The sequence below is a fragment of the Callorhinus ursinus genome, unplaced genomic scaffold, assembly GCF_003265705.2.
Source record: "Callorhinus ursinus isolate GAN/ISIS: 27379988/994484 unplaced genomic scaffold, GSC_fseal_2.0 scaffold4, whole genome shotgun sequence".
Lineage (NCBI taxonomy): Eukaryota > Metazoa > Chordata > Mammalia > Carnivora > Otariidae > Callorhinus > Callorhinus ursinus.
Window position 1 is genome coordinate 153777531 of NW_027397066.1, and position 27066 is coordinate 153804596.

Below are 27066 nucleotides of genomic sequence, written 5' to 3' on the forward strand. Positions count from 1 at the left end.
CAGACAAGATAAAATAGCTTTTACATCAATCTTTCCCAAATTGGCCTATACATTTGATGCGATTCCAGTAAAATCCCAACAGTTGTTTTTTGAATTGGTGATGGCTTTTTGACGGTCTCAAACTGATTGTAAACTGTACATGCAAATGCAAAGGACCAAGAATAGACCCAATACTCTTGTAGGAAAAAAAGGTGGGAGCATTTAGAATACCAACATCAAGAATGTAGTAACACAATGTGGTACTAGAATAAGGAAAACCCACAAGGCTAGTGGGAATAAACAGGCAGAAATAGGCACATGTATTGGACACAATCTATGACAAAGGTAGCAAATCAATAATAAATAGATACGAGGGCAAGAGGCTCAAGTAGTCACAAAGATGCTTATCAACAGTAATATAAATTACAGTATATTCCTATAATAGATATACGGCAATGAAAATGGGTTTCAACTAGATGAAATAACATGGATGCATCTTGACAACATATTTGATTTATATAAAGTTAAAAAACAGACTAAAATTTTAGACATAATAGGTAGTTACGGGGCACCTGGGTGGCTCAGTTGGTTAAGCATCTGCCTTTGGCTCAGGTCATGATCCCGGGGTCTTGGGATCAAGCCCCAAGTCGGGCTCCCAATGGCAGGGAATCTGCTTCTCCCTCTCCCTGCCCCCCAGCCCAACCCCCCACTTGTGCTCTAATAAATAAAATCTTTTAAAAAAACGGTAGTAATCGTTTGAGGAAAATGATGATTGAAGAGAACATGAGGCAGTGTTTTATTTTTTTATCCTGGGTAGTAATTATGAAGGTGTTTGATAACTAAGGTGTACATTTTTAAAAATAAACTTTTAAAGAAGTTTATTTACAGAAAAATTGCAGAAAATTCCCATATACTCCACACCTAGCTTCCTCTACTCTCAACATTTTAAGTTAGTATATTTGTCACAATTAACAAACCAATGAACCAATATTGCTACATTACCTAAAGTATACTTAATTTAGATTTGGTTTTCACCTAATGTCCTCTTCTGTTCCAGGATCCCACATTACATTTAGTTGTCATGTCTCCTTGGCTATAATAATTTTTCAGGTTATCCTTTTCTTGTTTTTGTTAAATTTCATTTTTTAGAGCAATTTTAAGTTCATAGCAAAATTAGGAGGAAGCAGAGATTTCCATGTACTCCCTTCCCCCCCATGCACAGCCTCCCCCACTGTCAACATCCCCTATTAGAGTGGGATATTTGTTGCAGCTGATGAACATACACTGACAAATTAGGGGTTACTCTTGGTATTGTCCATTCTATGGGTTTGGACAAACGTTTAAAGTGTATCCACCCTTTTGTGTCATACAGACTAGTTTCACTGCCCTAAAAATCCTGTGTTCCACGTATTCATCCTTCCCTCCCCCCTGAACACCTGATCTTTTTACTGTCTCCATAGTTTTGCCTTTTCCAGACTATCATACAGCTGGAATCATATAGTATGTAACCTTTTCACATTGGGTTCTTTCATTCAGTAATATTAAGGTTTCTCTGCCTTTTTGGGGCTTGATAGTTCATTTCTTTTTAGCACTGAATAATATTCCATTGTCTGGATGTATATTCATCTACTGAAGGACATCTTGGTTGTTTCCAAGTTTTAGCAATTATGAATAAAGCTGCTATAAACGTCCAGTGGGCAGGTTTTCGTGTGGATATGTTTTCAATGATTGGTTTTTACAATCAATGAGCATGTACTGTTTCTATAATCACAAAAATAATCTGGAAAGAAAATCAATACATTTGGTTGTATAAGAGAACAGAGAACATTGAAAGGAATTTTAATTGATTCATCACAAAGCATTGAGCAAGCAAAATAATGTTAATAAAAATTTTTAAATAAAATATTTAAAACAAAAACAGCAGTGCAGAAAACAGCATTAAAATGTTCGCATATTACACACATTTTACACTTCCACATTCTTTTTGGAATCTAGGCTTTTAAATTTTGGAAACATGTTAACTTACAGGCAAATGCAAGAATGTAGATGAACTGATTCTACAGAGTTATAACCCGGAAAACTACTTCCCTAGAGTCCTACTGCCAGATAAGCAGTTACATGAATTTTAGAATCAAAACAATATTCTTTGCTCTCCAAAGTAAGTATCCAAGAATTATACCAGAAAAATGTGTGCATAATGAGGTGTGTTTACATAACGTCATCACATTCTCTGGCCCATCCACCTACATACATTGATTTACTGACCTCAGTTAAATATTACTATTCACTTTGTCAGCATTGCAGCCAGACTCCTCAGAACAAGTCAGATGTATTTTAAACATGCAAAAGTTTTAAAAATGTAACCATATGAATCATCTAATCCAACTAGGGGTCCATTCTGTTAATGCCGTCAATCCCCAGCAACGAGCAACAAGGGCACTGAAGGTAAGCAGCCCAAATTAGCATTTTCACACTCCCAAAGGTCATGGAATGACAATAGTGCAATTACTACGTTTAATTGTATTCGGATCCGATGACAGGTACATTTTGCTTAATATGATTTTCGAAAGGATTAAAACCTTAAGCTACAGAATTCTGTTCCACATAAAAGGATATGGAAATCTTACTCATTCTTTACCATAAAGAGGCAAAAGCCCTCTTGCAAATTAAAAATTCAAAATACTTACTAAATCTGTTCAAACTGAATTGCTCCAGCCAATACCTATAAAGTGAGAATTTTGTGTACAAAATTCAGGAATTACCTTTAAAGACCGGGCATGGAAATTATTTGCCCATCTTTAAATTTTGCTGTTTGCTTCTGATTGGGCATGAGGTAATCCTGGTGCAAAAGTGTGCTTTATAAAAGGTAAGTGGTCACATATCTGTGGAAACCACCTTGCTTTGTCAATGTTTTTATGTAGGAGGCATGTCATTTTCCAGTAATAGCTACAAAGTTTCATAATTAAGGATTCCAGTGCTAGTCAGTATATATTATCCAAAAAAAAATTTTTTTTGAATCCCCAGAAAATTTTCAACAAATTTATCCCTCACTTTTCAATTCATAAGGAACAAAACCAATACAGGTTTTTGTGTATGTGTGTGTCTTAGTATATTTATTTTGATATTTACTAAATGTTATATGATATGGGGCTGTCTGAACTCATCCACCCAGTAACTGTTCTATAGTAGACACTGGCTTCAACTATTAAAATTGTATACAAGGAAATTAGGGGTGTTGCAGTATTTGGTTGCAAATAACTTGCCATCTGGTGTTGGGTCAGAAAATGCTATTTCGTCAATCTTGAGAAAACAGCCAAACATGAAGCAATTCCTAAAGAAGAGGAAAAGACAATTTAACAATGGAACCAACTTAAAATTCCAACTAATAATTAGCATTATTTATTTTAAAGCAACCCAAACATACAATTTCAATCTCTTTAAATACTCTTGATTAAAATAAAAATTAAGTGATAAAGTGATTTAATGCCTTAGATTTTAGAAATGGAAGTCTTAATGATACCATTTCACAGATGAGCAAACTGAGGTCCAGAAAAAATTCTGCTGAGAGGCAAAAAGAGCTATAAAAACCATCTAGCTGACTCCAGGGGACCCATGGTGATGAGCAACGAATAGACGATAATATTGCTGACTAAAAGCCACAGTTCATTAAAACCAAAAAACCACCATCAACAATTTTAACCAACAACTATTCTCCTCAACCACACCACAAGCTCAGAGCTTTAAGGAGGCAAAAACTAACCTGCATTTTGACCACAACTCTCCTGACCCAGCTCAACTAGGATTAAAAGTAATAAAATGAAATGGTTAAAAGAATTCAACAAAATTGAAGGATATTCCAAAAATAACTGGCCAGTACTCTTCAAATTCTTCAATGCCATAAAAGACAAACACTAAGAAACTGTTCCAAGTGAAGGAAGACGAAGACGAAAGAGCTAGGACAACTACGTGCAGTGTGATCCTGGCAGGAAAAAAAAAAATGCTGGGAAGGACGTTTGAAGACAAATAACAAAACGGAAATTTGAACTATACGTCAGATAAAAGCATTACATTAACATTAAATACCCTGTGTTTGATGACTGAAGTATGCTTATGAAAGAGACTACCTTTGGTCTTAAGAAATACACACTGAATGAAGTACGAGGGGCTAAAGGGGCATAATGTATATAACTTCTAAATAATTCAGGAAGAAAGTGAATGTTAAAACTTGATGAATCTGGGCAAAGGTAAATAAGGGCTTCTTTTTACTATTTCTGCTACTCTTTTATAGGTTTGAAATTATTTCAAAAAATAAAAAATTAAAGACTGGATTCAATTAGAAGATATAAGCATATGGTATACTATGTAATTTCATACAAAGTTTATTGCTGAATTTACTAGAATCCAAAGCAAAATATTAAATAGGTCTTACTCTCTTCATAAGTGGTATCAGCTATGGAAAGAACATTAGATCTGTGGGTTTGAGTCCTAACTCTGTCCTTTTATTCACCTATCAGTATAGACGTGTACTAATAATCCCAGGTGAGCCTCAGTTGCTTCTTAGGTAAAACAACCATGAACAATATTCTACTCTTGCGAGGACTTAAATATATATTGCCCAATATATATATCCTGTGTATAATATATATACAGGATAGCTGCCAATTATGCTACCTGTATCTTTAATTCCCGGGCTTGAGAAGAGAAATGTGTTCTCAAATGAATATATTTTTATTTCTCCGTTAAAGGCAACTTAATTTTTATTCATTATTGCTTATAGATAACCTATTGCTTTGGTACTCAAAGTATGATCTACAGACCAGCAACATTCATCATTGCCTGAGAGTTTATCAGGAATGCAGAATCTCAGGCCCCACCCCAACCTACTGAATCACACCTGCATTTTAACAAGATCCCCAGGTGACTGATACATACTTGCACGTTTGAGAAGCACTGGACTACAGACTGGTGGAACTAGGCTAGATACTGGTATTCCCCATGCCAAATGTATGCATCTCTTAACATAAAATACAGAAAGTAGAGATATTTCATAATTAACTGTCAAATAAAAATCTTCACAGACACTAATTTTTCTCACTGTTCCCCTTTATAAGGAATGTGCAGGGGACCAGGATTATGGCCCAACACTGGATCCCACAGTGGTTTTGGGTGTTCTTTCTTAAAGTGTATAGGACTCAACAGGTTTGACTAGCGCTACTCAAACTGTGGTCCCTGGTCTGGTCAAAGTGTGGTCACTGGATTGTAACCTGTTATCTTAGGAACAGAAGTTGAGAGAATAAGTTTTGTGAAACTCATCCAGCCAACCTAGATCAGGTACATTAACAAGCAAGAAGTAAGTTCATTTGTCACAGAGGAAACTTCAATGAATTAAATGTTAGTTGCAAGTGTGAACCTGGGAGTTTAAAATGGCAAACCACTATTTTTTATTGATATACAATTCATACATCATAAAACTCACCCTTTAAAAGTGTGCAATTCAGTGGTTTTTCGTATATTCACATCACTGTGCAACTGCCACCAATATCCATTCCAGAACATTTTCATCACCCCAAAAAGCAACCCTGTACCGATCTGTAGTCACTCTCCATTCACCCTGGCCTTAGTCCCTGGAAACTACTAGTCTATTTTCTATCTGTGGATATGCCTGTTCTAGATATTTTCTGTAAATGGAATCATACAATACGGGGCCTTTTGTGACTGGCTTATTCCAATTAGCATATTGTTTCCAAGGTTCATCCATGTTGTAGTAGAGGTTAATACTTCGTTGCTTTCCGTGGCCAAATAAGATCCCATTGTATTATTGTATGGAAATGCCACATTGTATTTATCCATTAATCATGAATTTGGTTGTTTACACTTTTTTGGCTCTTACGAATAATGCTGTTATGAAGCTTCATGTATTAGTTTTTTTTTTTCTTTTTTTTTTCAAATTTTTTTATTGTTATGTTAATCACCATATATTACATCATTAGTTTTTGATGCAGTGTTCCATGATTGATTGTTTGTTCATAACACCCAGTGCTCCATGCAGAACGTGCCCTCTTTAATACCCATCACCAGGCTGACCCATCCCCCCACCCCCCATGTATTAGTTTTTATATGGACACATGCTTTCATTTCTTTTGAGTATATACCTAGGAGCAGAACTGCTGGGTCATATGGTTAATAGTTTAGTTTTCTGCAAACTACCAGACTATTCCACAGTAGCTGTACCATTCTACATTCCTACCAGCAAAATTCAAGGATCCCAATTTCCTCCACATCTTCACCAATATTTGTTATTTTCCCCCTTTAAAAAAAAATTTATAGGGATGCCTGGGTGGCTCAGGCGGTTAAGCGTCTGCCTTCGGCTCAGGTCATGATCCCAGGGTCCTGGAATCAAGTCCCGCATCGGGCTCTCTGCTCCGCGGGGAGCCTGCTTCTCCCTCTGCCTCTGTCTCTCATGAATAAATAAAATCTTTAAAAAAAAAATAAATAAATATAAATAAAAAAATTTATAGTCACGCTAGTGAGTGTGAAGTGGTATCTCATCGTGGTTTTGGTTTGCAAATCCTTTTTTTTTTTTAAAGATTTATTTATTTGACAGAAAGATAGACAGCACAAGTAGGCAGAGTGGCAGGCAGAGGGAGAGGGAGAAGCAGACTCCCCGCTGAGTGGGGAGCCCGATGCGGGGCTCGATCCCAGGACCCTGGGATCATGACCTGAGCTGAAGGTAGACGCTTAATTGACTGAGCCACCCAGACGCCCCTGGTTAGCAAATCCTTGATAGGAGCCTTATGTATTTCTTCTTTGGAGAACTGTGTATTGAAATCCTTTGCCCATCTTGAAATTGAGCTACCTGTCTTTTTATTATTGTGTAATAAGAGTTCTTTCATATATGCTGGATATATTAGATAAATGATTGGCAAATATTTTCTCCCATGTTGTGGCTTGCCTTGCTAACTCACTTTTCCATTTAGTTACCCTTGTGAATTATAGTAAGTCTTCATTAATTATACCTGGTCACACACTAGTCAATGAACATGTACAATTTCTGTAGTTCTTTTTTTAAACCTGTATTTTGTTTGTATAAATTATATTTATTGCAATGTTAACTTTTATTTACATCTGCTGAATCTAATAAAAATTTGGGCTTGTATTTTCTATTTTGCTTTTCTATTTCATTTTCTAGCAATTCATCTCATTTTATTAAAGTGTTGGTCTATAATTAAACTAGTTTTTTACCGCAGGTAGTTTGATGAACACTGGGCTATCATGTTTCATACTTGGAATGTTGTGCCCTAAATTGAGTACCTCTAGTGGGTTTTTTCCCCCAGTGCCAACACTTGCCTTAGCCTGACTTTGGTAGTATTTAAACAGAAGTGTCTTAACAACATCGTTCCCTTTGACTCATGAGCCAGCAAAGGTTCTGGGAAAGCTAATCTAATAATCCATTTTATTTTATTTCTTACCTGACAGTATCTACCAATCGTCGTGCAATGCGCTTTCTTCGTTTTAGTCTGAAGACCCAGATTCTACTTATTCCACAGACTGCAGGTTCTGGTACATCTGAACATTGCCAAGCCCGGTGACATTCTTTAGAGCTTGGGGATTCTGGACCAGTTGGTTCAGAAAGGACACGGAAGGCCTGCAATGATATACAGATGCATCTAGAGCTAACAGTACAGTTGAGTTCACATTTCTTTTTAAAAGCCATTCCTTAAATAAGACTTAAGTATCTAAAATTAATCTTGTTATGCCTTCACCAAAAATGTTAAAATTCTGATACTTTTTGAAGTCTTATCCATTTAGTCACACAATGTTTAAAAAAAAAAACACAAAAAACTACCGGTGTTGAGATATTCCTACATTCTAGTGTATTACATACCATTATGAAACTTCCTTCTTCGGATTAAAAAATTATAAAAATCAGACTCTTACTTTTAATCCAGTACATAAACTTCTCCCATTCTCTCCAGCCTAAACTATATTTATGATATCCTGAAAAACTGATAATACTAAAGAAGATTTTTTGTATATTAACTATGAAATTTGGTTGGTATTTAAGGATCTTTTTAAACTTTCTATTTTGAAATAATGTACCTTTCACCCGGTTTCCTCCAATAGTTATATTTTCCATAACTACAGTACAATACCAAAACCAAGGAATTAACGTTAAGTATAATGTATACATATAGTTCCCTATCATGGGACAATTCATCACACCTGTATACTCATTTAAGCACCACCACAGCTTAACCCGGACACAGAGCTACTGTACCATCTCAAAAGACCTTTCTCTTGCTCCCTTTGTAGAGTGACACCCACCTTTTCTCCTCCACCATCTCTAAGCCCTGGCTACTTCAATATGTTCTCTATCTCTATAATTGTTATTTTGAGGATGTCATATAAATGGAATCATACATCATGTGACCTTCTGAGATCGTCTTTTTTTCACTAGCACAATGTCCTTGACATCTAACCAAGTTGTTGCATATATTAACAGTTTGTTCCTTTTTATCGCTAAGTCATATTCCATTGTATGAATGTACCGGTTGTGTAATCATTCACCTACTGAAGAACACTTTCATTGTTTCCAGGCTTTGACTACTACAAATAAAGCTGCTATGAACATTCAAGTATGGGCTTTTGTGTAGAATAAGTTTTCATTTCTCTGGGATAAATGCCCAGGAATAGGATTGCTGGGTCATATGAAAAACGTATGATTAATTTTTTAAGAAACTGCCAGGGCATCAGGGCGGTGCAGTTGGTTGATCATCCAGAACTCTTGGCTTCAGCTTGGGTCATGATCTCAGGGTTGTGAGACTGAGCCCCGTGTTGGTGCCGGGCTCGGCATCGAGTCTGCTTGGGATTCTCTCCCTCTGCCCCTCCCTACTGTGTGCACATACACGCACTCTCTCTCTGAAATAAATATGTCTTAAAAAAAAGACAAAAAAAAAAAACTGCCAAATGTTTTGCAGTCTTAACATTTTATATTCCCTCCGACAATGTCTAAAAGATCTAGTTTCGGGACCCCTGGGTGGCTCAGTTGGTTAAGCGACTGCCTTCGGCTCAGGTCATGATCCTGGAGTCCCAGGGTCGAGTCCCGCATCGGGCTTCCTGCTCGGCGAGGAGCCTGCTTCTCCCTCTAACCCTCCCCCATCTCATGTACTCTCTCGCTCTCTCAAATAAATAAATACTTTAAAAAAAATAAAATAAAAGATCTAGTTTCCTTGCATTTTTGCCAGCATTTGGTACTGTCACTATTTTTAAATGTAGCTGTTCTGATAGGTGGGTACTTAAGTTTTAACTACCATCAAGAAAACTTTGCTTTTGAAATAAGAAACAAGAAAAAGTAGAAGAGAATATGTTTGGCTATATTTGTCTATCATCACTACATAAATAGTCTACTTCTTTAAAATGAAAGAAAAGGCCAAACTGATCACTAATACAAACCAGCTACTTTTCTCTCCATTTTCTGATAAACCCACAAGAGACACTATATTGTGTGTACACACACACACACACACACACATATATATCACATACAATGAAAAAGCAGATAAAAAGAGAAAATAAGGAAGAACAATAAAGATAGCAGAAATGAGGGGCGCCCGGGTGGCTCAGTCGGTCAAGCGTCTGACTTTGGCCCAGGTCATGATCCCACAGTCCTGGGATTGAGCCCCGCATCAGACTCTCCACTCAGCTAGGAGTCTGGTTCTTCCTCTCCCTCTGCCCCTCCCCCTGCTTGTGCGTGTGCTCTCTCTCAAATAAATACATATAATCTTTAAGAAAAAAAAAAGATAGTAGAAATGAGAGGAGAAAGGTATAGGATAAATTTATGCTAGTATCATTTTAAGACATATTGAAACTATTTTTAAAAGGAAGGAGACATAAGTGTGGGATACTAAAAAGTCAAGTAAAAAGAACACATCTGAACTATAATTCTCTCTAGCTAAAGATTATACTATAAGATCCTTGGAGGCAAAAACTATCTCTATTCTAGAACAAAAGTTGGCAGCCTTTTTCTGTGAAGGGCCAAGTTGTAAATATTTTAGGCTCTTTGAGCCAGGTGATCTCTGTTACAAAAGCAATCCCAGATAATATGGAAATAAATAAGCATAGCTGTGTTCCAATAAAATTTTATTTATAAAACAGGTGGTGGGCTACACTTGGTCCATGAGCTGAAGTTTGCCAACTCCTCTTCCAGAACATTGGTAATTAGCACCTAAAATAGATTCTAATTAAGGGACAATAATTATTTTGCCAGCTACATTAACCTGCACTAAACCACATGTTCAACATCTGGGCTCTATAGATTTGCTTATTTATTTTTTATTTTTTTTTAAAGATTTTATTTATTTATTTGAGAGAGAGAGATTGAGAGATAGAGAGCACGAGAGGGAAGAGGGTCAGAGGGAGAAGCAGACTCCCTGCTGAGCAGGGAGCCCGATGTGGGACTCGATCCTGGGACTCCAGGATCATGACCTGAGCCGAAGGCAGTCGCTTAACCAACTGAGCCACCCAGGCGCCCTAGATTTGCTTATTTAAAATCACTATATTTTATAGTCCAGGTATGGAAATGACTACATGAACATAAGACTGACTGACTTATTCTGCTTACATATGACAAAATACCAAATATAATAGAAATAAAAGATTTCAATTATCCATATGGTCAAGGATACTTTGGTAGGGAAAAAAGTCATCAATGATAGCATTCTTAAATGCTTATGGAGATTTCACCCAACTACTTTATTTTGCCCACACATTATGCCAATAATTTAAAAGACATATACCATACCTGTTTGATGGGCTCTGCAATTAAACACCCAACTACTCTCTTTTCATCAGATATGAAGAGAAAAGTCTTAGTTTTGTTTGGACATCTGGGAACAGCTTGGTGGAAGCCCAATTCATTATCAACAAGTTCTTTGACGTCCTCTACCTAATGATGTTAAAAACCAAAAGAGATTAATTTGATTACTATCATTTTAGCCTTTTTTACCTCTATTCCCTAAATTTATACAATCCCCAAATTATTTCACTATTGATGCATGTATCTGCCACTCTGGAAACAAGGTTTGAAAAACCTATTTTACAGATCACTTTCAGCAGAAAGAAATGCAGACTCCTGGGGGAGTAAGGAGTGGGAAGTGCCAGAAGAGATTTTGTTTCAGCTTTATTCACTGTTCGCTAGGGAGCTCAACATCCAGTCCAAGAAACAGACAAAACCAACACAGAAAAAGACTCTGGGGCAATTTCTCAATATTAAAAAGTTTAGTTTATCTTTCGCAAGTGAAAATGAAGGTAAAGGATAAAACAGATAACTGTTTTCTTTAATCTTTGACACTTTGTCTTATAATTCGAAATTTAGTTTTGTATAAACCACTATGAGAGTCATCCTTGCATATGTACATCAAAGTGGATTAGCTCACAGGAAAGGTGTTTTATACTTAGGTTGATTTCTCGGTAAGAGGAGAAAAAGGGAGGAGGAGGAGAACAAGGATTAAAAAACTTTTATGTTCCATACCTTTCTGAGAGCATAACTTGGATCATGTGGCAGGACCAACACAATTTTCCCATCCCAAAACTCTGCTACTACGCGTTCTTTTTTCCAGCCCTGATAAAAAGAAAAAAGTCAGTTTAATTTGAAAAAGAGAGAAAAAAAACATCAAATAGTCTGGAGAGAACAAAAAGATGAACAATGAATGATATGAAAAAAGACACAATCCATCTCAAGGGATGTGAGAAGGGAAATAAAAGATGGCCTAAAATACACTGCCTGTCCTCAGGAGGCTGACACCCTAGTGGGAGACATGTACATAATCTACTACAAAATAAGATGAAGTCAGTTAAAGAACCCTTCATAGGAATATAGAGAAAAAATGATGAGTTATTAGGAGTAGGAAGGTGGGGGAGGGCTAGGGTAAGCAGAGCTTTAATAAACCACACTAAAAATAGAGGAAAAAAGGAAATGCATTTGAGTAGCAGGAACAGTCACAAAGGCCAACAACAGGATGTACTGGGCTAGAAAGGTGCTTGACAAAAAGATGGAACCTCTCCTATCAGAAAAGAAAAAGCCTGGAGAAGTCATAGAAAAGTTGTTTTTCTAATCTACAAAGAAGAAAGTGAGGAGGTGCAGGGAAGTGAGGTCTCCTCAAGTCTTTGAGTTTTGTATCCTAATTGTTCAGCTCTGCTCAAAAGGCTAGAATTAAGAATGAAGGGTGTTCACTCAGCCTAGAACAATACTGATACTAGGATAGAAAGTTTGAACTGGCACTTTTATAAAAGGTAGCTTTCAAATACCATCAGCCTCAAATATTTTGAAAACAAAACTGCAGATGGTATTTATGGATATATATCTTTTCAATGTTTAAGCAAAAGAAATGTATCTTTTAAGGCAGTTTTACTTTTAGAACAAACTGAAAGACTACTTTTGACTTACTGTGTATTTGATGCCATCCAGAAATCTGTAGTGATGCTGAACATGCTGTAGTTCATCTTCAGGACTGGAGGCAGTATAGATCATACCGCAAGACTTACACATGGTTGCTCCAAAGTGTTTCTGACCTGCGTCCTGTAATTGGGAAAAGAAAAAGAAAAAGCCCATCTTAAACATATCACAAATAGCTCTGTATTTTAGTTCATGTAACCACTCACTCAAATTTCTCCCTATTTTTCTTTTATGCCGGCACAAGTAAAATACTAAATGAAAGTCTGGTTACTGTATGCTCTTCCCCCATCTCCTAAACAAAATGGAATGAGAAGAGACCTAAAAATGCAATAAATTGATGAAAGAAATCAAACTGTCTCTTTGATGGTATAAAATAATCAAGATCCCTTGGCTGGACCCATAATTCTAGAAGGAATCAGATTAAATCATAAAGATAATAGCTAAGATGAACAATAGTGCTTCTTTATTAAGCTCTTAAATGAGCCGTGAAAAGGCCTTGTTTAAAAGAGGCAGGGCAAAAATCTCAGGACTTGTATATTCATTATATAGTATTTTTTCCTTAAGTGATTAGGAATATTAAAATTCTTTGCCCCAAGAGTTGATAAAAAAATACATAATAAAAGTTCAGAAAAAGCACAGATAAATTCATGAATGTAGGCAAGTCAGGAATATTCAATTTTGTGACTTATTAACTTACATTCTATCTCATGAGGCAATATTTAATGCTACTGAAAATACCAAGTTCTGAATGAATACTGGGGTTGTAAAACTTTTTCTGCAAAAGGCCAGATAGAAAATATTTTAGGCTCTTTTTGTCTCATATTATTCTCTTTTTTCCAACCCTTTAAAAACACCAAAGCTATTCTTAATTTACAGGCCATGGTTCAGATTTGGTCCACGGCCATAATTTACCAAGCCCAGGTCTATTAGAGTGTAGCTATTCTTATTACATCTTTTGTGGATCAACAATAATTTTCCTTATCCGGAGACAACTGATTCATCAGCATTCTACTAAATTACTAGCATTGCCTAACATTATGAGTTTGAAAATCTACTTGACTAGCTTTAAATGTTATCACTACAAAAAGGCTGGCATTTACAAGACTCATAATGTCTCTAAACCATGTTAACTATGCTAAGACAACATGTCTGACTTCATGTTCTGTATGTGAGAGCCACAAAACAGGAGGAGTTTTGTTTTAAATTTACTCACAATGATGAGCTGCTCTTTTGTTTCTTTATTTGTATCTCTGGTATTAGTACTTTTCTGCGTATTGATCTGTTTCAAGAAGTTAGCAGATATGACGGATCCCACAGAAGACTGTTCTTCAACTAAAGATCTTTAGAAATGAAAGTTAATAAATTATTTAATATTTATTTAATAAATTAAAAATATCTGAGGAATTACAATGAAAACAGTTATGTACATAATACTTGCAGAGCACCTTGCAATTTTTATTGCTCTCTATTGACAGTAACTTGATGAAGTAATAGGGCTCAGAACTATGAGAAACCTGAGGCCCACTCAGAGAGGATCAGTAGTTTCCTCCAGGTAAAGTAACTAGTGAAGAGTGGCAGTAAGACACAAATTCTCATCTTCTAACTCCAAGTCCAAGGGACTCTAACATTTATAGTATCAGATGCACATATGCAGTCTTAAGTTGACGTCCTCCTTAAAAAGTGATTTTTTTTTTTGCTTTGCCAAATTTTAGGACAATTACCCATGTAGGCATAAAGAAATTCCTGTAACACCACAGCAAATAAGTGATTTTTTTTTTTAAAGACTTTATTTATTTATTTGACAGAGAAAGACACAGTGAGAGAGGGAACACAAGCTGGGGGAGTGGGGGAGGGAGAAGCAGGCTTCCCGCTGAGCAGGGAGCCCAATGTGGGGCTTGATCCCAGGACCCGAGCCGAAAGCAGCTGCCCAACGACTAAGCCACCCAGGTGCCCCAAATAAGTAGATTCTATTATTGAACCTCATAGTTCCACAGGAAGTTAGCCACCAGCATATTATGATCCAACAACTCTTTACTTGGGCAGTTGAATGAGGCTAATATATTCACTTGTCCTCATACCTAATACACCACCTCACTATTCTCAAATACTTAGGAAAAAAATATTTTGGCTGGATAGATGGTGTTGAGGCAACCTGTTCTCATTAGGAAAGAATGTTGGGATTGGCTTACAGAGGTTATAAACTGGAGGCTCTCAGGCCAAATCCATCTAGCATGTTTTGATGTTTTGATTGGCTTACACAGTGTTTAAAACTTTGGATTAGCTACCAATATTTCAAAATCTAGAGATTTCACTTAAAAATGTGTATTTCCAATATTGCAAGAGACACTATAAGATCACCAGACCACTATGTCTTCAAAGAATGTAACTAACACAGCGCATGCTCTTTTAGATGAGGTATGCATTCTTCAGTTGGCTCCAACCCCCACCCAATCTCTGTAGGCCCTGAGTTTGTAAATCTCATCTTATAATGAAAGGACCTTGGTTTTCCAAGGACGAAAGGAATAAAAATCTGTGGAGAGTAGAGGTAAAGAAAATCGGCAAGGAAAAAACCAAGGGCCCAAAGCAAGAGATTCAGAGAAAACTAACAAGCTAAAAAACAAAAACAAAAACAAAACACTAGAGAAAAACCTGTCCAATGCTTCAAGGCTAAACCAAGCTACCCTGTTATCATTTGACTAGAAGAATATCTTTCCAGCTGATTTGGCAATATCATGGTAAGAAATATATTTTACATTTTGACCAATACAGACACACATATAAAACTAAAAACAAAAGTTTCACTAAATAACTTACTGTTAATAAATGTGAGAGATGCATTATTCCACTTAAAAAACGCTAGATACGATGCTTTTAAACTGCTGACAAACCACTAATGGTACATGCCTGTTATATAAAACACACACTCTAGGTTGCTTGACCCCCTCTTGTTTATGCAACCTTTGCTAAGGAACTCAGCTCTTCCCATCCCTGCATGTATGACCACAATCTCTTTCTTTTTCTTTCTTTTCTTTTCTTTTTTTAAAGATTTTATTTATGACACAGAGAGAGAGAGAGAAAGCATGAGCGGGGTGGGAGGGAGGGCCAGAGGGGAAGCAGACTCCCCGCTGAGCAGGAAGCCCAACATAGGGCTCCATTCCAGGACCCTGATATCATGAGCTGAGCAGAAGGCAGACACCCAACTGACTGAGCCAGCCAGGCGCCCCTCTTTATTCCACCTTAGTAATTTTAACACTTTATTATATGTATTTGTTTAAATGCCTGTCCTCCTTCAACCATAACTTCCATGATAGAACTATGTGTTATTTATCTTCACAGCTCCAAAACTCAGTATAGTTCAGTACCGCATAGTACTCTCTAAATGCCAAATGAGTGACTAAACAAAAAATGAATGTGAGACAATGAGCCTGGAGAATCTGTAACCTACCTAAATTAAAAGTCATAGGTTAAACCATAAGGAATTGATGAGATCTGACCTTTTGGGTTCTACATAAAAAGAAATTTCGAACAATTCAACCAATAGTATCCTAGTATCTCTTTAGGCTAGATTAGATTAGTGTATACACTTTTATCAGCTAATTGTGGTAGGTTTCAATCCTCAATAAATAGTGATGAAAGAAGACAGATGAAAAAATGGAAACGTACAAAAATCTAGGAATATGGTTTTGGAAAAAGGAAAGTTGCCCACCCAACCCAATCTCTGAGATGACTTAAGGTGAGCTACTCTGAAAGTAGAACCAAGCTAGAATTTCCTTGCTCGATATCTCCAGTTATTTATCAAGTGGGGAGAAAAGGACCAAAACCACTTAGGAAGATGTTAAGACTATTAAGAAACTTCTTTTCCAGAGCTTTCCCACCGATTCTCCTCATACCCACCCATGCCTCCCCCATCCCAGTCTTAGCTTTGACTAGGATAGTGGTAGTTTCAGCTGGGATTTATAAGAGCACTGAACTGCTGCAAGTTACTCACTCTTCTGGCCAGTTTCTTAGTCGATAAAATGGGGTAAATAATGGTACCTACATCATAAGGTTGTAAATGCTCATTAAACATGAACTATTGTTAATACATTATCACCCAGGAAAGGCAATATAGCCGAATTCAGATATGGACTCTAGTCGTGGCTGCTAAGATTGTGGCACCTAAGAGCTGTGCGATTGTAACTGGATTACTATCAGTTTCCTCAGCTGAAAATGGAATTATTAGTAGTATCTACCTTCTAGGTTGTTGTAAGAATCAAGTGAGATAAAGGATATAAACTATTTATTATGGGTCAGGTACTGTATAAAAATGTTAGCAAAATGGAGCACCTGGGTGGCTCAGTCAATTAAGTGTCTTCTCTTAGGTTCTTATGAAGTTTTTATGAGAGGGCCTGATTTCATCTTATTCTCAATATCCCCTAAGTGGGGAAGAAAAAATATATTCTCCAAATTAAATAGTGCGAAAAAGAAAGATACCCAAAGGACTCAAAATTAAATAAACCTTAAACATTAAAACAAGAGCAATCCCTACCTTTTCGTATTGACCGAAGACACACTGAAGATGGGATAGACAATGGACTCAGGAGAAACTGGTAGGGGAAAAAAATGACAATAATTTATATTACAAAATAAACCCAAAGCTTTAAATCATAAATATTTAAAGGTTAATATGACCAAAATATTCAAGTCACTTCATTTCAAGGCTTAACAAGTAATCATCAAGACTGTCTGGTATTGGCAGAAGGACAAATAGATTAATGGAACAAAATAGCCCCAACCAGACCCACGCAAAAACAGCCAACTGATTTTTGACAGAGGCAAAGGTAATTAAATGGAGAAAGGATAGTCAACAAATGGTGCTCGAACAACTGGGCAGTCATATGCAAAAAAAAAAAACCTGACAATACTTTTCCATAAAAATTAACTTAAAATGGGGGGCACCTCGGTGGCTCAGTGGGTTAAAGTGTCTGGCTCTTGGTTTCAGCTCAAGTCATGATCTCAGGGCTGTGGGATCAAGCCCAGCGTCAGGCTCTGCACTCAGCTTGTCCCTCTCCCTCTGCTCCTTCTTTCTCAAATAAATAAATGAATCAAATCTTAAAAACAAAATTAACTCAAAACGGATCATGGATCTATATGTAAAATGTAAAACTATATAATTCTAGAAGAAAATGTAAGAGAAAAATCCACATGAACTTGGGTTTGGTATGTTTTTATATACAACACCAAAAGCATAATACATGGAAGAAAATATTAATTAAGTTGAACTTTATCAAATTTAAACATCAGCCGTGATGGTGGGGGATTTCAAGATGGGATGTAGACTGGGACAAATGCATGTAAGTATATCAGAACTGCACGGCATAACTGCAATGAAAGAGGTAGGGGAAGAATAGGCAGCTGATCTAAGGAACTTTACAAAACTGTTTTAACTAGAAATTATAAGGCTAAAGACAAAAGGACTGTAAATATCATATTCTAACTGGTAAGTATTTCTCACAGGAGTGTGAATTAACAATTCTGAAAATACTGTGCAGGTGTCCTGGGACTGAACAATTAAGTGGGTGGACAGTGAATAGTGGGAACCAGGTTTTTCACTGTCCATGGGAGGCTATGGGTAAACAAGAAAGGGATAAACCCTGAGGCACTGGATTAGAGTCAGAGACATCAGGTTCGAACTTGTGTTTATTTAGTATACGTGCAGATGGAGAGATACAGGAACAACTAGAGATATGTGTGCATACATGCATTAGCATACAGACATGTAGTTCCTAGCTGTCTGCTGACAGGGCCTAGAAGCAATGATACTCCAGGAGAAACCCAACAGAACCAGTTTCCTTGGAGAAATGGCTGATTCTAGGACTGGGGCAGGGAGATTCAAGAGGAGCCTGGAGCATCCTGTAGTGCCAGAAAATAAAGAAGTGCTCAAAAAAACAAAAGGACGGGACATTCCAAAGAGAATGACCTGAAAAGACCTCCCAATGGTCAAAGCTAGAACAATCTGAACAACAGGATGAATACTGTAGTGTTAGATTATAACCCAAAATATAAAATACTTATGAGTCCCTACTAATATGTGTCCATGAGTCCATTTAAAGATTGAATAATTAGGAAAGAAGAGACAACACTTTACAGAAGATTTCCAAATAAATATGTAAATATTTCCCCCTCCAGGTGATGGAGCTTAATCCCCCTCCCTGAAAGGATGGGCTAAACTTAGTGATTTACTTCCAAAGAACAGAGTATGGAAAAGGAATAGGAGTGATTTTACAGGGGAGAAACCTGCAAACCTGACCTTAACCAAATGACAGAGGTTAACATCATCTGTAATGTCACGTGGTGAGAAGAGTACTTCCCCTTAGTGGCATTCTTCCCCAAAACCTGTAAGTCCAGTCTATTAATGAGACAAGGATCAGACAAACCAAGATTCAAGGCCACTGTATAGGACAACTGGTTAGTACTCCTCAAGAACGTCAAAATCATGAAAAACATGGAATAAGTAAAAGACTGTAAATGTCATAGACCAGAGAAGACGAATGAGACATGATAACTAAATGCAGTGTGGTACCCTAGACCGGATCCTAGAACAGAAAGAAGGCATTAATAGAAAAGCTGGTGAACTCCAAATAAAGTCTAGAGATTAGTTAATAGTAACGTACTAATAACACCAGTCTCTTAGTTTTGACAAAAGTACCATGGAGATATAAGATGGTAACAATGGGGTGAGGGATATATAGGAACTCTCTGCACTGTCTTTATAACTCTTCTATAAATCTAAAATTATTGGGGTGCCTGGGTGGCTCAGTCAGTTAGCATCTGCCTTCGGCTTAGGTCACGATCCCAGGTTACTGGGATCGGGCCCCACATCGGGCTCTCTGCTCAGCGGGGAGTCTGCTTCTCCATCTGCCCCTCAACCCACTTGTGCTCTCTCTCACTTTCTCTGTTTCTCTCTCAAATAAATAAATAAAATGCTTAAAAAAATACATAAAAAATTAAAAAAATAAAATTATTGCACAATAAACAGCCTATTAAAAAAAAAAAAAAAGACCAGGGTGCCTGGGTGGCTCAGTCAGTTGAGCATCTGCCTTCAGCTCAAGTCATGATCCCAGGGTCCTGGGATCGAGACCCACATTGGGTTCCCTGCTCAGTGGGGGCCCTGCTTCTCCCTCTGCTGCTCCCCCTGCTTTCTCTGTCAAATAAATAAAATCTTAAAAAAAAAAAAAGTTTTAAAGACCAAAGTTAAAATAGTAGTTGCCTAGAGAAAAATATGTTGCAAGTGGGCTATATAGCAAAAAGCAAACTTTTAACTTTGCATTGAAAAATAGAGCTCATTCTCTAGAAACAAGGCCAAAACAGGTCTGACTGGCTGTGGCTAAGTTACTTAAGTCTCTTTTCCTCTTCTTTTTTTTTTTTTTTTTTTTTTTTAAATTTATTTATTTATTTGAGAGAGAGAGAGAGAGAGAGAGAATGAGAGATAGAGAGCACGAGAGGGAAGAGGGTCAGAGGGAGAAGCAGACTCCCCACTGAGCGGGGAGCCCGATGCGGGACTCGATCCCGGGACTCCAGGATCATGACCTGAGCCGAAGGCAGTCGCTTAACCAACTGAGCCACCCAGGCGCCCTCTTTTCCTCTTCTATAAAATGGGCATACACACCCATTTCCTAGGGTTGTTGTGAGAAATGATAAACTAATTATGAAGTAATCAACTTTTACCATTTGTATACCACCTTTATGAATTTTGCCATATTCTTATGCCATCTGTATTATTTTTTATTCATTAGTTTTCTTTAAATGAATTTAGTTTTCTGAAATAAATTTATTTTAAAAGAAAACTTTACAACTACTATAAAGAGAAAGCCATTATTGTTCTGTTACATGTTGCATTATATCAGTAATAGCACAACCCATGTGAAGCATAACACATACTAAACACTTAGTACTGCCTGGTACATATTCAGCACCTAGTAAATACTAGTTACTAACAGTGAATCTCAGAATTATCATTATGAACAATCCTTCTATATATATCATTTAGTCTGTTAAGCGCTATTGCTCCAGATTATGCTTTTAGTTTTATCTTTGTTTTCTTCCTATGAACTGCAGTTTTCTCACTATAGTCAACATATATATTCCTAGAATTTTAATTTATTTCCAAAATTACAGATATAACCAACAAGGTAAAGTTACCAAGAATCTGGTTGGTAAATAAAATGTTAATTAACCTCTATATATATTCATAGTTTAGTAAATACTGTTTATTTGAACAATGACACCACGAGTTAGCAATGGGATTTCAGAACTAAGAGAAAATTAAAAAATGAAGACTAACCCCTTAGAGATCTCCTCCCTAGATCACACAGTTAATTAGTGGCAGACCTAGACAAAATCCCAAGGTTCCTGATGCCCAATTCAGTGTCCTTTCTATGGCTTCGTAAATTATGCTTACTTACAATAGGACTTTGATCACGAATATATAACATAAGTTGTTTTTACTCCTTCCTATTATTTTGGGTAAAAGATAGGTAGAGCAGGTGTGATGAGAAGACTGAGTTCTAGGGAGCCTAAGTAACTTGGCCACATCGCATAGACCAACTATGCATCAGTATTTGTCTTAAATTCCAGCCCAAGGTCTCCTTGTCTTCAAAATGCACCGCATTGCCTACCATAGAAAACAGTGTCACTGAGACAAACACAAGCACACATACTGAATAAAAAAACCTCCAACATATTACTGTGTATAATTCCATATTGATACTAATGAATTATCATTACAAGTAAATAAACTCATTTTGAGAAGTTTTCTCTTACTTACCCGCCTTGTTTTCACTGAGAGAATCCTCTGAAGGAAAACACTTATTTTCATTAGGCATACATTCTCTTAAAGAAACTACTCCACCTAATGAATCCTGAAAAAAATGAGTAGGGAAAAATTAAAGGAAACTTGTAATTCTTAATTATTTCCTATCTCATGAATGAATCCCAATATTTATTCCTAAAGCAAAATATCTAGTTTATTATAAATTACACTTTTAAACTGATTTTAAATCATCAATTTTCAGACTACTTTAAGTAAAATTTCCTCTATATTTACTAAATATACATAATCTTTTAAAAGATAAGAGTGCACATATTTAATACTGTAATTTGTCATCCTGTCAAAAATGTATTACATTTCCTGATAAAGATGGTAGACTGAAGATTATAAAACATCCCTTCTATGGTAATGAATTAAAAAAAATTAGCAAAAATGGCAAAATTTTCCCCAGCAGCCACCAAACTGGAAGGGACAACCTTCTGTCATAAGCTTTAAAAACAGGCAGCCAAGGAAAAAAAAAAAGAACACTCTGGAGTAGCTGGAGAGGCTTCTAAATCCCACTTGTTGGGCAGTAGCAGGGAAGGGGGAAAAGCAAAGTAGAAACATTCTCAAGTATTTCATTAACAGTACTAATCTGGTAAGACTTAGAGAATATATAGCTTGGGAGGAAAGGAAAAAACCCCTTTTGATTAAAGTAGAACTCCTATTCAAGACCATTACATCTCAGTAGACATGGGACAATGCATCAGTTCACCATTTCTCAGAGCTCCATAATGAGTTGGGGAAAGGTGATGTACCCACTAATGAAAAGAGGATTCATCCTTGGCTAGGAGAGATGAATACTAGTAGTGGGTATTTAACAAAATCTTAAGAATCTTGAGCAGAGTTCAGTTCCACAAATTTAAGATGCGTAAAAGCCCAGCTTCTCAAAGATTACTGAAAACTAGACAGAACCCAATACCCAGCCCCACAAAATGAAGTTCAGAAAAGAAAATAAGGCAGAATAGTGTTGCAGAGAATTCATGTCATTGTATAAATGCTGTATCTTTATTACCAAATAGATAGGGAGAATACTAACCAGGAGATGGATGGATGGAAATGCAGACACCACCCCCCCCACTGCCACTTTGTTTTGCTAAACTGAGAATTCTAGCCTGAATTGTGCATTTTTAAAAACTGAGGTACATTTACATAAAGTCCACAGATATAAAGTATACAATTTGATCAGTTTTGATAAACTTACACACTTAGATCACCGAAACCCAAAACTCCAGTCAAGATATGGGGGTGTTTTTTGGCAGAAAAAATAGGAAGAATGAGTAAAATCAGAATGTCATGGCTTAGCCAGCAAGAACAAGGTATAAAAAAAAAATACTTTGTCTTCTCTAAATTTTCTAGAATCTAGCACTTTAATGAGCTGAAACAAATAAAAGCAATATGCTCATATACTTTAAAACTACTACCCTAGTTTTTTATTTTTACTTTCTAAAAATACTACCAAGTAAAAATTGCTAAGTTTCTCTGGACTTTAGTAATAAGGGGATTTAATGAAATGCATATCTTAATGCAAGAAAATGTTGTAGGCTTCCTTAAGCCAAAAAAGAGAGAAAAGTCCCATCATTCCACCCTGCCCCTAAATTCTTTATAATGACTAAAATATACTATTCAGCTTCATAAAACAGTCCTTTGGACTATAAAGAAAATAAAATTTTGTTCAACCATGTTGAACAACCATATATATATAAAATATATATATATATATAACGCATACTGAAGTTTTAGTTTTTAAAGTTACATATTTGGTTTTCTTTACCTTTATTGATTTCTCTTCATTTTTACTTCTTTCATGAAGCAGCTCGACGCTTGGTTCTTTTTCTAGTAACAAGCACTTTGGTACTTGCCTTGTCTGAAAAGTTTTTCTTTTACTGACAGTCTCTAAATCAGAATCTTCGATCACTTCTGATATATTCTTTTGTGTGACTCCCAGTAATGGCTTGTTTTCCAGAGTCGATTTTCTAAGACCGGGCTTTTTTCTACTAACAAAAAATGCCGCTCCACCCTGGAGTGTAACTTGTGGTTTGACTTTTTGGCTTAGAACCCGAGGAGCATTCAGATTATTTTGAGCTGAATAATAATTATTCTCTTTCTCTACAATGGGCTTATAGGCCACTCGATTTTGCTTGGAATTTTTAGAATTCTTTGATAGAGGTTTGATGCATTTATACTTTGGTTGATATTTAGAAGTTAAACTCTTTTGCGGTTTTTTATTCGACCTCTTGGAGCAGACTGGTTTTCCCTGCATTTTTTCTGTCACCACGGGAAAAGATTTGTCTTCATTATTAGTTTTTAGACAAATGGACCTATTCTCTTTTATCAGTTTTCTCTCTAATGGATTGAGGTACCACTTATTTTTGTTGTAAAAGGATACAGTGGACACAGCAGATTTAAATGGTGAACCTTGATTTGCAGGTGGAAGTCTGTTTTTTTTAGTTGTTTTGAGTGGACTTGAAAGGAAATGGCCCTGTTCAGAGCAATGTACATTTTCTTCATTTTTATCACTGCTTTGGCAAATGTAATTTTGATCAGGTGATGAAAATATATTTTCAGCAAAGTCCAAAATTAATTTCTTTGATGGAATGTCCGATAATAGGCTATGAAAAGAAACAAGGTCCAATTTTAAGTATCATTTTGCTTCAATTTTGTGCCAATCTACTGCTAAGTAATAAACAACCATACTTGTAGGTCATACTAAAAACAATACATCCTCTCTACCAAACACCCATCCATACACATTAGTTTAACAATAGATTCTCAAATTATGTCTTTACCAAAGCATTCAAATATTTTTCAAAAGTCCCAATAATGCTTGCAAAAACAAACACTGTGAACAAAAAAAGCTTTGATATTGTGTGTGTGCATGCGCTTTAAAATCTATTTCTAAGTTTTGGCCATATACTCAGAGCTCACCAGGCTTGACTGGTTACAAGTTCCCTAAAATTATTAATTCTATGTAATAAACTGACCCCCTCAAGCCTGTTCTGTGGGGAGTAATTTATCTCCTATTATGACATGGAGTAAGCACTGAGTCAACAGATTTTCTAGGATCGCTCACAGAAGAGTACTGTATGAAAAACACTATGTTAATTATTATATAAGAGAACAGAAAGGAGCAAGATAATAAAAGATTTGACATACATTTCCAAGTCACAGAAAACAGCTTTTTCTGATTCTCTCCAAAGGCACTGAATAATTAATTTTGAAAGCTTACAGTATTTCCAGATTAGAATTAGAATATAAAATGTTACTACAGCCACAAGGAGTAGACAAGTGGAATCACGGAAATTTTAAGAAACAGAAGAGAGGGGCGCCTGGGTGGCTCAGTTGGTTAAAGCGACTGCCTTCGGCTCAGGTCATGATCCTGGAGTCCCCGGATGGAGTCCCATATCGGGCTCCCTGCTCAGCAGGGAGTCTACTTCTCCCTCTGACCCTCTTCCCTCTCGTGCTCTCTATCTCTCTCATTCTCTGTCTCTCAAATAAATAAATAAAATCTTAAAAAAAAAAAAAAAGAAACAGAAGAGAGATTATAAGAAAGACAAGAAGGTGGATTTTTCTTTTTTTAAGAGCTTCTAACCACAGGATGAGACTCACTTGTTATAGTTCGAAGAATGCTGCTTCCTTTTTCTTGGAGTAAAAGCTGACATCTTCTTAACTGAACTCCTAAAAGCAATAGGAAAATTATAATAACCAAATTTATCCAATATGTACAAAAATCACTATATCAAAGTTATACTTTTAGAGTTTGAAAAAGTTTTTTGATGGATGAGGTATTTTAAAAAGCACATCACTTTGGGGCCCCTGGGTGGCTCAGTGTTAAGCCTCTGCCTTCAGCTCAGGTCATGATTCCAGGGTCCTGGGATGGAGCCCCGCATCAGCCTCCCTGCTCGGCGGGAAGCCTGCTTCTCCCTCTCCCACTCCCCCTGCTTGTGTTCCCGCTCTTGCTGTGTGTCTCTCTCTGTCAAATAAATAAAATCTTTAAATAAATAAATAAAAAATAAAAGCTTATTAAAAAAAGCAAATCACTTTAATGAACACTTAATAAACAATAAATTAAAAAAAGGAAAACACTGCATCACCGGAGCAATTAAGAAGAAGAAATAAAAGCAGAATTAGTACATCTGTTTCAAGCTGGAAAATGATCCTACCAAGGAGGAAATATTTTTTTTAAATTCCATTTCTTTTTCTTTCTTTCTTTCTTTTTTTTTATTTGACAGAGAGAGACACAGCCAGAGAGGGAACAGAAGCAGGGGGAGTGGGAGAGGTTGAAGCAGGCTTCCCGCCGAGCAGGGAGCCCGATGCGGGGCTCGATCCCAGGACCCTGGGATCATGAACTGAGCCGAAGGCAGACGCTTAACCGACTGAGCCACCCAGGCGCCCTTAAATTCCATTTCAGGACACATTTTCCCCTTTAGTTAGCCTGATTAATTAACACCAAGTTTAAATGCTCTACTGGGATATCTCCCTGCTGATTTTCCTCACCAGACCCCACACTTCCTTAATACGCCATTTAACACATTTTCTTGTTGGTTTAACTGTCTTCCTCAACAGCCTGAATGCTCAATGAAGCAGAGACGTTTCTAGCTTTTTCTTCAGAGTTCAGCAAGAAAACGGGTTTAGCATAATCCTCTCCCATCTTACTAAAGAGCCTAGAACAAGCCGCTTGTTTCTTGTTTATAAAAGACTTGGACGTCCTCCGGCTGCCGAAAATAAACACAATCATGCACGTTAATTCTCGAGCATGAGAGAGCCTGGTTATGTTGCTCAGTAGTTTCTTCTCCTTCCTTCGGATCAGGTACATTAAAAAAAATAATACACAAATATGATTTCAGGGTGAAACAGAAAACCAAGGTCCCTGGAACTCAATGTCGAGTAGCGGCTTAAGAGAAGACACTTCTGGGGCTGAATGAGGAGAGATATGACAGAAAAGCGCGCCTGTTCCCAAACCTTGTCAGGGCAAATAGACAAGGAAACCCTAAGTCAGAAAAATGGAAACCCCGTGACCTCAAAGTGCGGAAAACCCCCGGGTGGTTTCGGTCTTGAGCCGCCGTGGCGCCAAGCCCTGAGCTAAAAGATCTTTTTCCTTGACATTCACCCGCACGTTCCACAGAATCTCCGGTTCTCCTCAGTCTTCCGCCCCACGCCTCGGCCCCCGCAGCTCTTACCTGAGGTTCGAAGCCGGGAACCTCTCTTTGGAGGAGCCAGTTTCTCCTCCACTGTATTCAAATTACCGCGCGCCCGTGAAGGCTGAAGCTGCTGCGTTCTGATTCGCCGCTTTTCAGACCTTCCAAGGGCTGGCTCGGTGATTGGTCGCTCCTAGCCGTTGCCCCGCCTATCCGGGAGGTGGTCTCCAAGATTCTCCCGCCCTTAGCAGGTGAAATGCTCTCTTCAGGCAAGGAATCCACGCCTTCCATAATCCCTTGCGGCAGCTCCGGGCTCCGTTCTCGAGGTAGGGAGGTCTGGTTTAGATGCATTCTGGGAATTGTAGTTTTCGGCAAAATAAAGTCACTCTTGAGGTCGAGTTACCTTCTGGGGTTACTTGGTTTAGCATGTTTTTGTAAAGTAGCCTCCCCAAGATTCTCGAGGCAGTTATCTTTCACATTTGAAGCTTTGTCCATTAATTTAACTTTTTTTATTAGTAAAATGTTAGATTTCTAGTTCATTTTTTATTTTTCAACTTAAATTAAAAAAATTAAATCATGGCTCTAAGCATCTGTGATGTGCCAGGCAGTCTCACACCCTTTACGAGTTTTATTTCATTTACTTCTCG

The 27066-nt window shown here is 37.1% G+C and overlaps 1 protein-coding gene across 1 annotated transcript; it reads right to left on the bottom strand.

The window, feature by feature from the left end:
* Window positions 1-1810: 1810 nt before the first annotated feature.
* On the bottom strand, window positions 1811-26651 carry ESCO2 (establishment of sister chromatid cohesion N-acetyltransferase 2). The gene is made up of 11 exons (XM_025873960.2): window positions 26462-26651; window positions 24891-24959; window positions 23056-23893; window positions 21240-21333; window positions 16962-17019; window positions 13647-13773; window positions 12425-12556; window positions 11510-11599; window positions 10781-10924; window positions 7449-7624; window positions 1811-3310 (listed from the first exon to the last, which is right to left on the bottom strand). Exons 2-11 carry the CDS (start codon window positions 24941-24943, stop codon window positions 3178-3180), a joined length of 1845 nt encoding a protein of 614 aa, XP_025729745.1. The 5' UTR covers window positions 24944-24959; window positions 26462-26651; the 3' UTR covers window positions 1811-3177.
* Between the last annotated feature and the right edge of the window lie 415 nt (window positions 26652-27066).

Bases quoted from the DNA above. Each gene is read 5' to 3' on its own strand.
- ESCO2 (XM_025873960.2), bottom strand. From the start codon at position 24,943: ATGTCAGCTTTTACTCCAAGAAAAAGGAAGCAGCATTCTTCGAACTAT. The intron at 23,894-24,890 runs GTGAGTCTCATC...TTCTTTTCATAG, and splicing joins CATTCTTCGAACTATAACAA to CCTATTATCGGACATTCCAT. The intron at 13,774-16,961 runs GTAGGGATTGCT...TCATTTCTAAAG, and splicing joins TCTTCGGTCAATACGAAAAG to ATCTTTAGTTGAAGAACAGT.